Source organism: Urocampus carinirostris, chromosome 7, assembly GCF_059441175.1.
Source record: "Urocampus carinirostris isolate Australia breed hairy pipefish chromosome 7, RoL_Ucar_1.0, whole genome shotgun sequence".
NCBI classification, from domain to species: Eukaryota; Metazoa; Chordata; class Actinopteri; order Syngnathiformes; family Syngnathidae; genus Urocampus; species Urocampus carinirostris.
Window position 1 is genome coordinate 29,774,243 of NC_142355.1, and position 15,888 is coordinate 29,790,130.

Below are 15,888 nucleotides of genomic sequence, written 5' to 3' on the forward strand. Positions count from 1 at the left end.
TGTGGGATTTTTTCAAATTGTGATGAAATGTTTCTTACTCATTTTTTGGACTACATTATTCTTATAATTCTAATAAATATTATCATTGCTACAGTAAAAACATTTAGGGCAGGAGTCGCCAACCATTTAGAAGCTTCTTTTTGGTTACTGTTTAATGCAAAGGGCTACCAGTTTGATATGCATCTCTAAAATAATAACTTATTATGTTATTACTGTGTTATTACTGTGTTTTTACCATGCTATAATTAGAAGTGGGGTTGGGGTAGCCTAAGTCAACTAAAACGACCGCCTTGTATGAAAGCACTGAGTGATTTCCACATACAAATTATAGGCCAATTTTAAAAATAATTTGGGAAATGATTGTTATGCATTTAAAGACACTCCTCATGTCAATTATTTCTCATTCCAGTTAGAAATGGAATTTCCTAGAAAATCACAATGACTCACTGGTGAGGTGTTTTCAGAAGCGGTCTACATAGGTAGGCTTAAGGGGTTACCACGGTGGTGACCCCTGATTTAGGGGAAAGTTTGCATTGATTTCAATTTTATTTCCAGGTGTAAAAGCTGAAACATCGTCAATAATGATAAATCAGTTGGCCCTTGTCGTGGGTCCACTCCACCTCCTATTTGCTTGAATTCAAAAACTGTCATAACTTTTGTAGCACCCTTAGCTAAAACTTCTTTTGCTAAGGAAGAAATCCAGCCTGCTATACGTACTTGTGTGCAATTTAAAATAGATAACCCAAAAAAAGGATAAATAACAGACAAAAAGGCAAAGATGGATCTCTCAAAACAAGGCACTTCGATTTTGACGAAAAGAATGCGGGGGTCCGCTTCCATCTTTAACCACCGGCATTTCCTGTCCAACCTGAAAACCTACCAGCCATCGTCTCTAGATGATCGAAATCTATATAGCAAATCTCTACAAAATATATTTATATGTATACTGTACAACTATATACTTGAAAATATCCCTCAGTAGATAAATAAACGCCTTGGCTTTTCTCTAGTTCTGCATCCGGTCAAAATGGTCCAACAGAGTACTCCTTTGGAGCCCCTTACATTTTTTTTTTGTTTGTTCTTAAAGCGTTAACCAAGCTAGCTGCTAGCTTGTTAGCTCATGCGGCTTTAGCGCGTTAGCATCCCAGCGAGGTTACTTTGCGGCTGGCTCCTGCGGGGAGGCGCATCGGGGTGGAGGTAACGTACAGGGACAGGCGGCGGGGCGGGGGAGCGCTCGCCCTGTTGGAGGTTCCGCTTGCGCTCTCGGACTAGCGCCCTCTGGTGGCGCTTCATGCGATCCAGTTGCTCCTCTGCGCTCATTCGGCTGCCGCGGGGAGGAAGAGGCGCGCCGGCCAGGTACTCGGAGGACAGATAATCCAAGGCACTCTTGGGTCGCTCCTAGGGGAGATACAAGAGGAGTTTATCACTCATTGGTGGAAAATGCCCTATAAATCAAATATTAGCTAGTACATGCTAGAAGCAGGGTTACCTCATGTGCGACCCCTTCACGAGGTTTCTTAATTTTCCTGCTGCTGAGGTTTTGAGTTTTTTCCTGCCCTCATGTAGGCTTTAGATCAGGGGATGCTACAATGATGCACTGTGCAGCTCTTTAATACTTGTTGTGATTAAAGGCTGTAAGAACGGGTATTTTTCGCAAATGGTCATTTAACTTGAAATCCCTTTAAATCTGGATTTTTATGCTAAAGCTTATTGATGTGGGCGGAAAGCTTTCATTGAGAGGCCCAGGTATTGTTGCATATTCCATTATCTTTCGCCTATCCGGGTTCAGGTCGCAGGGGAAGCAGCCTTAACAGGAAAGCCCAGACTTCCCTACCCCCAGCCTCTTTGTTCAGCTCATCTGACGGGATCCCAAGGCGTTAAGAGGTGGTCTCTCCAGCGTGTCCTAGGTCACCACTGGGGCCTACTGCCGGTGAGACATGCCCCGAACACCTCCCGAGGGAGGCGTCCAGGAGGCATCCTTATCAGATGCCCGAGCCACCTCAACTGGCTCCTCTCAATGCGGAGGAGCAGTGGCTCTACATAGAGTCCCTCCTGGATGACTGATCTTCTCACCTTATCTCTAAGGAAAAACCCAGACACCCTGCGGACGAAACTCTCGAGTGCGTAGAGAGCTGGGTGGCAGCCAAAGGAGTGGCCATTGGCGCGCCGGTCCCCGGCTACAGAAACTGGCTTTTGGGACATGGAATTGATGCATATTATGAAATGATAAATATTTGAGTGTGGCAACCATTTCTTTCCAAACCTACAGAAAACTTCATTCAAGTTCTAAGGCGAGACTCACCCTATCCACAGCAGTTCCGGGACATCTCCTCAGCGTGACGTAAGACGACAAAGCAGCCGACTGGTCGGTCGTCTGCCACGATGACCCCGACCTCCCGGATCCTGCAGCTTGTGATTAAATCAGATTAATTGATATCAGAAACATTCTAACGGGAGTTAGTATCATATCAAAATCCCCTTACAGTCAAGGTAGTGATGGTCTGCATTGTCGTCGTGATTGTTGATCGCCAGCAGTTCAGGTTCGCTCAGGAACGATCGCAAATCAGACTGAAAAGCACCAAAAATGTTAATGTTATGAGGGGAATACAATCTTTGCTGAAACAGGGCTCCTGCAGACCAAGGCAAGACTTTTTAAGACTTTTGAAACCAAATTTAAGACCAAGTTGACAAAAACTATGTGTATTGTGGGTAGACCTAAGACATGCGTCCGACTGAAACCACATCACCGATTAGATAGTTCCCTTATTGTGGTCACGCCATGTTACCACCAAAGTTAATTGGTCCATTGTGAAAAAAAGACAATTGATAAATTGTCCTAAATATTTTTAGTGCAAACAATTATGAATCTTATTTATGTGTTCGCATTTTTTAGAATTTCAAAATTTTGATTTAAGACATTCTAATTCCAATTAAGCCCCTACATCTAGAATAATGAATTCAATGCCTTTTAAGACTTTTCAAGGATCCATGGGAACCCCGTGATATGATGAGTGAAGCAGATGTGCTTTGGAAATAATGAAATTACTAAAATTAGTGTGTAAAATGTTATACATGATTTACTAAGGTTGTCAGGAACCAGAAAAGGATCAGGACCCAAATGTGTGAGGTTCTCACACAAGCCTTTTATTTTACAGGAAATGGGGAGTCATGCACGTTAGACAGTGGTCTAGCGTGGAAAGACAGGAAGCCAGAGACCGACAAGATCAATTCCAATTGCCCAAGTTGATATCGGACAGATGGGGTCGATACCAGACAGGACGGGACAGACAGACAGGATAGATAATGAAGCAGGATATCTAAAATAAACAGGACAAACAAGATGGGAACGGAAACTGGAAAGAGTAATAAACAGGACAAAAATAGACGGGAACGAAACTGGAAACCGGTATTAAACAGGACAAAAATAAACGGGAACAATACCGGACTGGAAATACCAACAGGAAAACAGGGCCGAGTCAGAACCCACGTCTTGTGGGGCAGCGGTTTGTTGACGGACTGACAAAGTAAGAGAGTGCGCACTGAGCTTAAAAAGACGGAAAGACAAATTGTTAACGAGCTGCAGCTGGCGCCACACGGGCGGGGCCAATTGGGCAACCGTGAAACTTTAGGAACATAGAATCTAATAATAATGAAAATACAGCATTTTTTGGGTGTCAATTTAACGCACGTATTCATTGCAATGAAATTTACTACAGTACTGATATTTATTATATTTAGTTTCCTTTCTTTTTGATAGTCATTGCTGTCGTGTGAAAAAACACTACTAAAAACATAAAAAATGAGAACATACAGTATCTCTGCAGTTTGTTGTTATGGGGTAGGAACCTTTGTGCGGTATGTGTTTACCTGTTTGCTTACGGCGTGAGTCACTTTCGCCCAAAATGTATCAGTGAAAGGATTCAAGATGAGTGGTTAACAGAGCCCCATTCCAACACACAATCTTCTTATTTTACCGGATAGTCTGTGGTCGATTCACTAATGATTTACACAATAAGTATTGTCATGCGTGTTTGAATGTAGAGAACGAGTGCTTTTTTTTTTGTTTTAAAAAGTTTATTGAAAATAAGAGAGTTCACTAAGTAGCAAGTTCAGTTTTACTTCTTTGATACGGAGTGTGTCCCACATCCACTTTATTCACATAAATTAGTTTGGAGTTAATAGTTGAAAGAGTAATGGATGAGTGTGCTTTACGTTATTTTATTCAAGGATAAAAATGCACTTGACTTGATGAACACTAATGGAACTTTACAAAGGGAAATTGTTTATTAATACTTTGTTTAGATGTCTGACTTCTCCATGGAGTGTTTGTTATTTATTACAGTAATAAAATGATATTAGTGTAATGATTCAAAAAGAGTGGTTTACACTAGGGCTGCAACTAAAGATTAATTTCATAAACGATGAATCGGTCGATTCTTTTTTTTTTTCGATTAATTGATGAATCGGATTTCTATTCAAATATTAGTCTTATCATTATCTAATATTACTACTATTATCTTATAAGTAATAGTCTTGTTCCACGGACAGACTGAGGAGATCATTTCTTCCTCATGCCATGAGGCTCTTTAACTCCACCCGGGGGAGTAAAAGCCCACATTAAACCCCACCCCCACATTTGTATATTACCCTATTTTTATTACAGAGTGTATTTTATGTAGCACTATTTAAATACTCTATATGAACATGTTATATTGGGTATTTCTGTATTCTATTTCTTTTATTTTATTATTTTATTTTTGAACACGAGGATACTGCTGGAAGTGTGAATTTCCCTACGGGGATGAATGAAGTCTCTATCTATCTAGCCATCTATCCATCCATCTATTAAAGATTTGGATAGATGGACAAAATATTCTATGATATATAACAATGAAAAAATATATGTGTTTGTCAATTGATTTGCTAATAAACAAAATCCAGAGAAATGTATGCTATAAACCTGCAAATATGTAAGATACTCTTTTCCTACAACCATATTCATATTCATATTAAATTTGGACTTATCATACAAAACAAAAAAGCGAAAGATATACCTTTCAATTTGCGAAGATTTTGTTCCCCCCACCCAAAAAAAATAATAATAATCAAAAATGTAAACAAACCCACTTTTCAAAATGTTGTCCACAAGTTTCTTTTTGGGGGTTATAGTTTGGAAAATGAGAAACATTGCCAATATGAAAATCATATATGCTCTAGAATTTGCCCCTTGGCTAGAGTTGAACATGTAATTAGTATTATTTTCATTTTATTTATTTTATACTTATTTTCTGAGAGGTCACCCTGATGAAGAAATCCGGCTTCCTCTACCTAGTTCTTGTGTAAACATACTATACTGTATCTCCAGGGCGCTAAGAATTTTGACATTTTTATTGTTTAATATCTCGTGCATCCATTCAATATGGTTGGTGTCAAGTGTAAAGAGTCGGGCCATTTCTAAATGAAACTGGAATAAAAAAACTTGATACAGTTGAGAAAATGGTTGGATTGCTTTTTTTCATCCATTTCTACGACAGAGGAGGAAGCTGCTTAACTCTTGAACCTCATCTTCTAAAAGTAAGTTAAACTTATTTTTATTTATCTTTATAGAGCATATTATTTTAATTTTCAGTATAAAACAAATAAGTTTCTTATACAAGCCTTAAACATACTTATATAAACCTTAAACATACAAAACATAGCATTGAAGCAACTTACGAACAAATTCAACTTATGAACAATCTTCTGGAACCTAACTCGTTAGTAAGTGGGGTAGCGTCTGTATATGAAAAAATATACATAGCTTTTATGAAAACTGCCTTGGCGCCCTCTGCCGGACCAAAGCGGTACTACAATTCCCAGTGTCACAACCAAATGGTGTGCACTCTAATTCGCATCGATTTTACGTTCTTGGTGGCTCATAAATCACGGGATACAACGAATCAGTGATCTAATTGGTTGCCGACGCTTTTAATCATCGATTTTAACCGATTTTGTCGATCGGTTGTTGCAGCACTAGTTTACACAGCCTCATTCCAACACACAATCGTCTTATATTACAGTAACCCTGTGGGTCAGGCCTAGGCCACTTTAACATGCGCACCGTTTGTCACATGGGCTCGGTAGCTGATGCCTAAAACTTTCTTGTCACATCGCATCTCCAAGGCCTTGATTTTCTCTTCCAATTTTGCTGCTAGAGTCCATCTCTTGCAAGCGTAAAGGAAGATGAAAGAAACCAGCGCTTGCACGAGTCTGATTTTTGATCTCACCGCTATTTCTTGTCCCACTGGATGGATTTAAGCCTGGCAAATGTGACTGCGGTTTGAGCAACCCTGGCCATGATTTTGGGTTTTGACCTCTATTCTGATATGACCGCAGCAAGATATTAACAAGCTTACCTTACAGTCTCCATTGAGGACATAGTTTCCGCCCTCCCGGTCCCGCTTCCTTTCATCAGACTGCCGCTTGAGGCCTCGCACCGACAAGTGACGGATGGCTGCCGAAGCTTCTTTGGGTAGCGGAGGCACGGCAGGCGGCGTCTCCTCGTAGTCATACAGGCGAGGGAGCGGCGGTCGAGGTGGAGCGTCATCCTGTGCCTTAGGTACATCGCAATATCATTAGCATTTCATATATATACCAGGGGTCGGGAACCTATGGCTCGCGAGCCATATATGGCTCTTTCTATGGGTACCTGTGGCTCAGAGACAAATTTGATTGCATGCAAATGTTCTCCATCTCGTTCAAAACTTGAGCTATTAATCCTGTTCAGATACACGCAAAGCCAAACCAAAGCTGAATTTCAAAGCAGTACTTCGCAGAATATATAGGGCTCGTTTTTTACTACAATTTACAATCAAGGTGTCACACAAAAAAAAAAAAAACTCGTTTAGGCAGGACAATGCTAAAGGACGATGGGGCAGAGGTTAGTGCGTGTGCAGCACAGTTCTGAGGTCATGAGATCGGACCTCATGTGTGAAGTTTGCATGTTCTCCCTGTGCTTGCGTGAGTTTCCTCCGTACACTCCGGTTTCCTCCCACATTCCAAAAACATGCATGTTAGGTTAATTGGCCGGTCAAAATTGTCCCCAGGTGTGAATGAACGAGCAAATTGTCTGTCCCTGTGTGCTCTGCGACTGGCTGGCAACCAGTTCAGGGTGTCCCCTGCCCACTGCCTGAAGATAGCTGGGATGGGCTCCAGCACCCCCGCGACCCTACCGAGGATAAGCGGTGCAGATAATGGATGGATGGATGGATAGCACAGTGGTAACTCTTTATAAGAGCACTGCTAAACCTGAGAATTTCGATACACAAGGTTGTTTTTATTTTTTATTTTTCATGTTTCACAAAACTCTTGGTTTACGTACAAGGGTAAATCCAAGCTATGAGTAGTACCAGAAGCTACCACTAGAGACCGCTTGAGAGTGCTGCAACAACAGATCGACAAAATCGATTAAAATTAAAGATTAGAAGCGTTGGCAACCAATGAGATGACAGATTCGTTGTATCACGTGATATATGAACGTGAAAGAACGTAAAATCGATGCGAATTAGAGTGCACACCATTTGGTTGTAATTGTAGTACTACTTTGGTCCGGCAGAGGGCGCCAAGGCAGTTTTTATAAAAAAGCTATGTTACATTTTTCAAATACAGACGCGAACCCACTTACGAACGAGTTAGGTTCACTTGTTTATATCACGCAGCAAGTGTGTTTTTATTGTATTGCATCTTCTTTTTGTACCCAAACCAAAGGTTGGAAATAATGAAATTACTAAAATTAGTGTGTATGAAGTCAAAAAAGGAGTCCTTGTATAGAAACTGAATTAATATCACAGGCACTCGACTCGACTTCACTTACCCACTTTGGCACAAAGTTGTTAGGCAAGGTTTGCGAGAAGACGCTGTGGACGGAGCTCCGGGGAGGCGGCCGGATGTCGGCGCCGGAAGAAGGCACACTGGGCTCTGACACCGAAGGCACTAACTTCCTCTCTAAGTCAATAAGGATTTACACACAATAGATGAGCCACAAAAAAAAAAATAGAAAGACAAGAAACATACCTGTTTTTAACAGTACGGTACTCTCGGTATCCTTTCTTTTAATAACAAAAAAATCAAAATAATTTTCTTTAAAAGTGAAAGTTACTCTGAATTATTTGGAGAAATATCGAAATATGAAATAACTAAAAGAAAGCACTACCTTGAAAATAAATACACAATAACATGCAAATACATTATTTAAAAATATATTTTAAAAAATTAATTACAAAATAATAAAAATCCAGATATTTTTTCATGAATCGTTTCAGAAAAGCACTATGTTGAGAAAAAAAACTAAAAACATGCAAATACTTTATAACAATATTTGATATCAAAAGAGACTAACAATCAATTATTAACAAAAAGGGAAAATTAGTTATTTTTATAAGAAAAAGACAGAAAATACTAAATGATTACTGGCAAATGAAAAAAAAAAACAAGACTTGTTATATTTTTTTAATGACAGCAATTCGATCAAAAAAAAACCCAACGCAAAATAGCATGCAGATATATTATAAAATAATTTTCGACAAAAGAAAACAAGGAACAATTTTTAAAAATTGTGAAAATTCCTAAGAAATTTTAGAAAAAAATATAAAAAATTAAACAATTTCTAAATAAAAAAAATCCAGATGATTTATATGAATTGTTTCAAAAGATAGAAGAAATGCAAATAGGTTAGAAAAATATATTTTGTTATTTAAAAAAATGAATGATCAATTCTAAGAATGCGTGAAAATCACAAGGAATAATTGGTCAAATTAAAAAAAATTGTAAAAATAATTAAATTGCTAAAAGAAAACAGATATTTGATATGAATTGTTTCAAACAGGCACTACTCTGAGAAAAAAACAAGCAAATACATTTTTAAACTATGATCAAACAAAAATGATGGAATGCAAAAATATATCTAAAATATCTAAAAATTGTATTTTATTAATTAAAAAAACAACAACAAAAAAAAACTACTCAAATCAGAAAAAAATGTATTACTGAAATTACATCCAATCACCCCAACAAACCTGGGTTCTGAACAGAATCAATGGTAACTTTATAGTTGGCTTTTCTGCCGCTCAATCCTGCCATCACGTCCTCGATCCTCCACAACTCCCGCTTCATCTCGCCCTTTTCCTGCCGCGGGAATCCACGCGAGGCGTTTTATACGTGGGAATTCAGTTTTGTTCTTGTCAAGGCCCGCATCTCACCTGAGAGGTACCGCTGTGGCTCATGCGGTCCTGCAGCGCCGCCCTCAACTGCTCTACCGAATTCTCCAGCCAGCCGTACTCTTCCCAGGCACGTGTCATCTCCTGTAGCAGATCACAACAAGTGTCTTTTGAGAATGAGAATGCTTCGCGGGGGTTCGGCACGAAAAACCGAGACCATCAGACACTTTAGGTCGGAACTAGAACAGGATGTGTGTGTTAATGTGCTTTATGTGGGGATTTTTCTAGCTTTAATATTGAAAATCGTTAGGAATGAAACAAATTGTTCTTTACTGCAATCAGTAAAATAATTTGCCTCTAGGTGTTGCTTGTGCTCCATTATATCTTTTTTTTCTTCAAAGAATGCTAGAATTTCCTACACTGATTAAAAAACTTGAACTAACTTATCACTTTGAGTTCTGATATGAATTACTAATCCCAAGAAAATTGATTCAATGAACCAAGCCGATTGAAACAGCACACACACAATTTATTAACAGAGAATTAATGATAGGAAAAAAAAGGAGGAGGGAAACGCCGGAGATTATGGGAGTTTTCGACTGCTGAAAGTCTGGAAGTTACTAGCACAAAAAGAACAATTCCGCAATAATGCTAGTCGATATGGGGAGATTCCCCTGTACAGAAAAAATTGCTTATTCCCAAGAACCAGCAAACATGGAGTTAAATCTGAAGCCGTTGTCTTACTTGTTGTTGTAGGGAGATTTGGTCTCGTGTTCCAAATGGTCACAACGGGTGGCCCATGTGGCTGACGTGCAATCAATTACCCAGTTAGGAGAAAAAGAGCTAGCGATGGTCTACTCTTTTTATATGGACCAAGGACTCAGATATCTGAGACCACCAGGATCGGATGATGGTGTTTGAAATTGCTCAACTTGTTAGAAAGGCACTTGAGAATGTCCCTCCAATCGACATAATTACGTACGGTGAGAACATTATTTTATCAATACGTTGCCTTGGATGTTTTAATTACATTAGATTTTATTATGGTACATGGTGAATTGGTACATCCAGGAACCGTCCAAAAGGGGCCGCAGTCGTTCCATCCATTCCAAAGTGAGTTATTTGAAACAAAAAATGGGGAAGTCATTTGTACTGGTCTTATTTGCGCTCTCTCTCTCTGTAAATATGAATTTCCCTACAGGGATGAATACATTATCTCTCTCTCTCTTTCTCTCTCTAAAAACTTGGTGAGTTTCTGAAGGAAATGTAAAAGGCAAGAAAGAGAAGAAAATATTTTCAAATAAAATAAATAAAAAACACATACATTACAAGTTCATTTCAAAATGCAAAATATGTTAAAATAAAATAAAAATGAACAAAATAAAATAAAAAATAAAAATGAACAAAATAAAATAAAAAATAAAAATGAACAAAATAAAATAAAAAGAGGAAATAAAAACATTATGATTGAAAATTAGTGGGACTTTCATAAAGGGACAGTGTGTAATATTTATTGTCTTCTAGTGGTACAAAAAAAAAACAATAATTTGGATAATAGGCCAAAATTCATGAACTATCATACGAATCTTAATTTTTATAGATATTCATTAGTGGGTAAATTTGCATTTTTTTCACACAGTGAAATCCATACCTAGTACTCGCCGCCATGTTTGTCTGGCATCTTGCTGCTACCCTTTAATCAGCATTGGTCAACTATTTCACAATGCACCTCCATGGAAATATAAGGAATTTAAAGAAGATCTTATCTTATAGAAAAGATGTATATTTAAAATAGAAATAAAAAATAAAGTAAAATTTGCAATGTGGCATGAATTATTGAAACACTGCATACAATCAGACCAGAAATAAAAACCAGGTCCACAAAAAAACTACGCTAGAATGAGCCGTGTTCATCCATACCGTTGACAGTCTTGAAATCTGGGCCCTAATAGAGACCAGATCCTCTTGCAAGAGTCTCTGCTGGTAAGCGATTTTGTGCGCGTGGGCTGGTTTTTCCTGAAAGAGCTCCATCTGCTGGTGGGAGACATCCAGCACGCTCTCCAACTTGTCCTGAAGGACGAGACGCATCCGTTCTATTTCAGTACTCGTACTTCTGTTTGGTTTCCGTCACAATTTTCACCTTATCCTTCTTCAGTGTGCTGATCCGCACTTCCAAGTCCTTCAGTATCTTGTCTTGCTCACACAGCCGACTCAGCTTCACCTGCAGAAGAATTCTCCTTTGAGAAACGCCTTTAACGTTTTCCCCTCGGTGACAACTTGAATTACGGTCTGAGAGTAAATGAGTCTCATTAACAAAAGTGTAATGACGCTGGAACAAAGGTTGCTTCAGTTTATCAGGCCTAAACATTGGTTTTATGATGTTGCGTCGGGACCAAAAGTGCAGGAACTGGAACGGGTCAAAAGATGATCTCGCCGTTTTATTTAGCACCGCTGATGGATGTCATCCACACGTTCAATTCACGCCCTTAAATAAGGAGTCCGGTCCTCGGGCGTGACAAATCCAAATAAGAGTCATGTTTCATTAACAGTGAGAGAGCAACCCTGAGTAAGCGGTCTGAGTAATAATTTGAATTCAAGTGGTACTCACGTCCACATCACTTTCTGCCACCTTGACCGGCATCCCTGGCACCTTCGGCGTTTGACCCCCAACCACCTGAAAAACGATCCATTTACATTTCACACCTTTCTCGCAAAACATCTCGGTAACAATGCAGATTGAACATGGACTGTAAGGCTTCCGCACAACCTTATGGGCAAGACGACAGGAACAAGATATATTGCAACATCACCTGTTGCCATGGAGACCACAATATACACTTTGAAGCTCACAAATTCACAATGTTCCATTTCAAAGTCATGATTCACAGGGTTCTACTGTGTCAGCATAGCTCACTCATACTATCGGCATTAGTTCGCACGCTTCCTTGCGATGGCTACTACACAACTTTTTGTTTATTTACTTTTGTTTTACCAGGTTTTATAAGATCTTTTAGTTGTTTTTCATTTTAACATATTCAAGCAGATAACAATTTGACAACAATTTGCTTTGTAATATGCATTTAGTCAAAACATCATTACTATAAATAAATCATTATTTATTCAAAACTGTATTAGTAGTATCTTATCAATTTTTGATATTATTAAATGATTAGTCTACGTATTGTTTATATTGCATGTTCATCAGCTTTATCTACTGCCTGGATTTGAAAACATTTTTCTACTAATATACTATTAATATCCTATCAACCTTAATCAAAATTGTTAGTAATACTTTGTATTACAAGTCTTATTATTAGTATTGTTATTTTACTGGTCAATTTGTTTGGTATTGCAGTGCTGCTTTATCGTTTTGATTTGAAAACTCTTTTAGATAGAATATTTGGTAAATTATTAATATGTTATTAGTGTATTTGTCACTACAAATAATATATAATGAGTCTAAGTGTATTTATTATTACATTATTGATATGACTATCATTACTAACAAAATGATATTAGTGAAAGTATTATCATTATTTATTTTGTTAATCTGTGTTACTTAATCAAATTATTATTCTTTTTTTATTAGTCTGTTTGAAATCATAATATTAATAGTCTAACTGTTGCTATTATGTTATTTTTCAAATTATTTTTGTAGTAATCATGCATTGCGATTTCTGGATTTTTCTTTTTAGTTTATCTGTCACAGTGGACATGATGAACTATAAGTTATTTAAAAAGAAAAAAACATGCCTTTTGAACCGATGGCAGTAACATATCAGTCAAGTGTTATGATCCCACAGCAGAAAGCCCAGCATGACATCAACACGAGGGTGCAGCGTTTCATAGATGGCGCTAGAAGCAACCAACTCATTTTTCACCACTGAGTCACAGTTACATCAGCACATGCACTGCCGAGCCGGCCCATGCCTGCTTTGATGCTATATTACTGCGTGTGCGTGGCAATGAGTGGGAATGGGGGCCGACGAACATGGGGGTAAGACACGGAATCGAACAGTCGCCTTTGCATGCACGAGCACGCTGTCTGTAAAGCCAGTGGTCGGCAACCACCGGGCCACGGACTGGTACTGGGCCGCACAGAAAAAGATGTTCTATTATTTTTCACCTATTATTGTATTACTGACACTTCTATGTCCCAGACTAACTCGAACCAGGGCTCTGAGGTGATGCGTTTGCATTCAAACCAGTGAGGTACGCATGGGCGGGCACGGTTGCCTGTCAGGCTGTGCAACCGTCACATTGGAAATAAGCATGTTTTAATAATACGGTTGCTCTTTAAGGATCCTAATAAAAGTAAAATAAAAACAACATGAGTTGAGACACTGTTTCCTGCTCTCTTGATGCCCCTTTTGGTGGGGAGAAAAACAAAAAATGAAAATGACAATGGACTGATTTATATAGCGCTTTTTAAGTCACTGACGACCTCCCTAAGCGCTTCACAATGTATTCCAGTTACCCATTCACACACACTTCCATGTTAAACGTTTCAAATCTCATTGATATTCAAATAGATAAAACATACAAATATTTTTTGCAATATTTGTACCTCTGGGAGTATTTCTAAACCACTATACTTTTGACTTTTACTTGAGTACATTTGTGAAGAAGAAACTGTACTCTTACTCCTCTACATTAGGCTATGTTGAAGCTGTTACTTAACTCACCCTTCACGTAAGTACGCATCTGTCTGTCTCTGCTAAGGCACATTTATTTTGTCAGGGGACCTCCTTTCTTTTATTTACATTTGACCAGTGACCCAAACAACCACCAAGTGGCACTTGTGAGCAGGATTTTTTTTACTGTATGTGCAGTTTATATAGCTGTAGCCCAGTGTTCATTTTACCTCTGAAAAGTGATGGGTCCCGGGCACTCGCATACACAAAAATCTATGGGTCCCAACAGAGATCTATGGGTCCCCAAAATTTAGTGTTATCGAGGTTGAAATCGTAAATCGGCGACAAATATATTATATAAATCTATATATTCTTTCAGTTTTAATCATCAAATTATTAATTCATTTTCTGCATCAAATTATTGTTGGTTGTTTACCGATTAAAGAGATAACAAACCTGTCTTTTTAAAATTTTCTCCTTATATACTTCCTTTTTTTCTTAACTTCTTTATACAACATAATTCGTAATATCAATCATCAAAGCAAGTGAGCCGTTTGAGAGCCGGCTCTTTTTAATGAGCCAAAAAAGCTGGTTCTCTAAAAAAAGATGGACTTCCTTTCACTACACAACGAGATCTAGTTGGCCGAGATCGACGTGCAGACGAAAACCCGAACCGCAAGACCAAAACAACAATGGCGGATCGGCCTGAAGAAAAGTTTGGAGTGCAGTAAATCTTTGTTAAAAAAAGTAATCGGGTAATAATGACAATTTTGTGGCAAAAAGGTTGCGTCCCGGGGACACACGTTGATTTGAGACTATGCGTCCCCAGCAAAAATTATGCGTCTAGGACGCGGGGACGCGGGCAAACGAGAACACTGTGTAGCCTCAAATATATATATATCCACCCAAACAAACGGAGTACACAGCCACGTCATTTATTGTTGATGGGATAGACTTTGATGATCTGATTGAATGTTTGTTTAAAAACTAATTTGTTGCTACAGTGACCCAGTACTTGAGCAGTTTTTTGACTTTGACTCAAGTCAATATTTGGATGACTACTTTATACTTCTACTTGAGTCCTATTATTGTGAAGTACCAGAGTCCAAAGATGGGCTCCACGAAACATTAAAAAAACGAACACAAACCACATAACACGATTTTCGCAAGGTTTGTTCATTTAGTGAATTTCTATTCTATCGTTGCGATAGCAACCAAAGTGTGTTGCTATTAGCATGTCCGCCTCACATTTCAAAGATCCAGAGTTCAATTCCAGCTACAGGCCTTCTTGTGTGGAGTTTGCATGTTTTCACCGTGTCCCCGTTCACTCCGGTTTCCTCCCACATTCCAAAAACATGGCTGGGAAGGGCCAAGCACTCTCTGCAACCTTCATTAGGGGAAGCAGTTTGGAAAATGAACGGATATGACTTTGGTGCGATGTTACAAGGACAACTAAATGTTCCACATGACAAAGCAGTGGACTTATGCTCATTCTTCTTATTGTTGTTGTTCTTCTTATGTATGTTATAATTGTTATTATTATTATCATTATTATTATTTTGGACAAAGCACAACCATGTTCAATGCCCGCTACAGGCCAGGCCTTTGCAAATATTGTCAGTCAATGGTACAGAAACGGTTGCCGACCACTGTATAAAGGTGCGAGCGCACACGGAGCTTACGGTCAATAGAGGCCCAAGAGGCCCAGCAGTGCAGTGCAGTAGCAAACTGTGAACTGCGAGGATCAGGGGCTCTAGAGCTCTGATCTGCGAGTCAAGAAAAGAGCTGCAGTCACATGTGCTACCATTAATAATGTAATCATGATCTTTTGTGAGCTGCTAAATGTATTTATTGGATGTTAGGCTCACATACATAACAACTAACATTTGGGGAAAGAAGCAGCGTGGATAAAACTAAGGTCTGACCTTCAGGTCCATATAATCCAGGTCTTGCTTAAGCTGCTTGTATGTGTCGTCCACCTGCAGGCAGAAATCAAATATTTAATAATGATTACAATCAAATGATACAAGAGTGTGTGAATGCTGACAATGTGCCCAAAT

The 15,888-nt window shown here is 38.7% G+C and overlaps 1 protein-coding gene across 8 annotated transcripts in view; it reads right to left on the reverse strand.

The window, feature by feature from the left end:
- LOC148362919 (pleckstrin homology domain-containing family A member 7-like) overlaps positions 1-15,888 on the reverse strand; it is a 154,541-nt gene that overhangs the window by 8,119 nt on the left and 130,534 nt on the right. For all 8 annotated transcript variants that reach the window (XM_088340511.1, XM_088340512.1, XM_088340517.1 and 5 more), the window contains 11 exons: positions 15,754-15,807; positions 11,803-11,868; positions 11,335-11,415; positions 11,115-11,264; positions 9,237-9,338; positions 9,054-9,162; positions 7,853-7,983; positions 6,396-6,593; positions 2,484-2,568; positions 2,303-2,409; positions 1,207-1,398 (listed from right to left, as the gene is read on the reverse strand). In XM_088340511.1, coding sequence (XP_088196637.1) covers positions 1,207-1,398; positions 2,303-2,409; positions 2,484-2,568; positions 6,396-6,593; positions 7,853-7,983; positions 9,054-9,162; positions 9,237-9,338; positions 11,115-11,264; positions 11,335-11,415; positions 11,803-11,868; positions 15,754-15,807 — 1,275 coding nt within the window. The remainder of the gene's footprint in view (positions 1-1,206; positions 1,399-2,302; positions 2,410-2,483; positions 2,569-6,395; positions 6,594-7,852; positions 7,984-9,053; positions 9,163-9,236; positions 9,339-11,114; positions 11,265-11,334; positions 11,416-11,802; positions 11,869-15,753; positions 15,808-15,888) is intronic.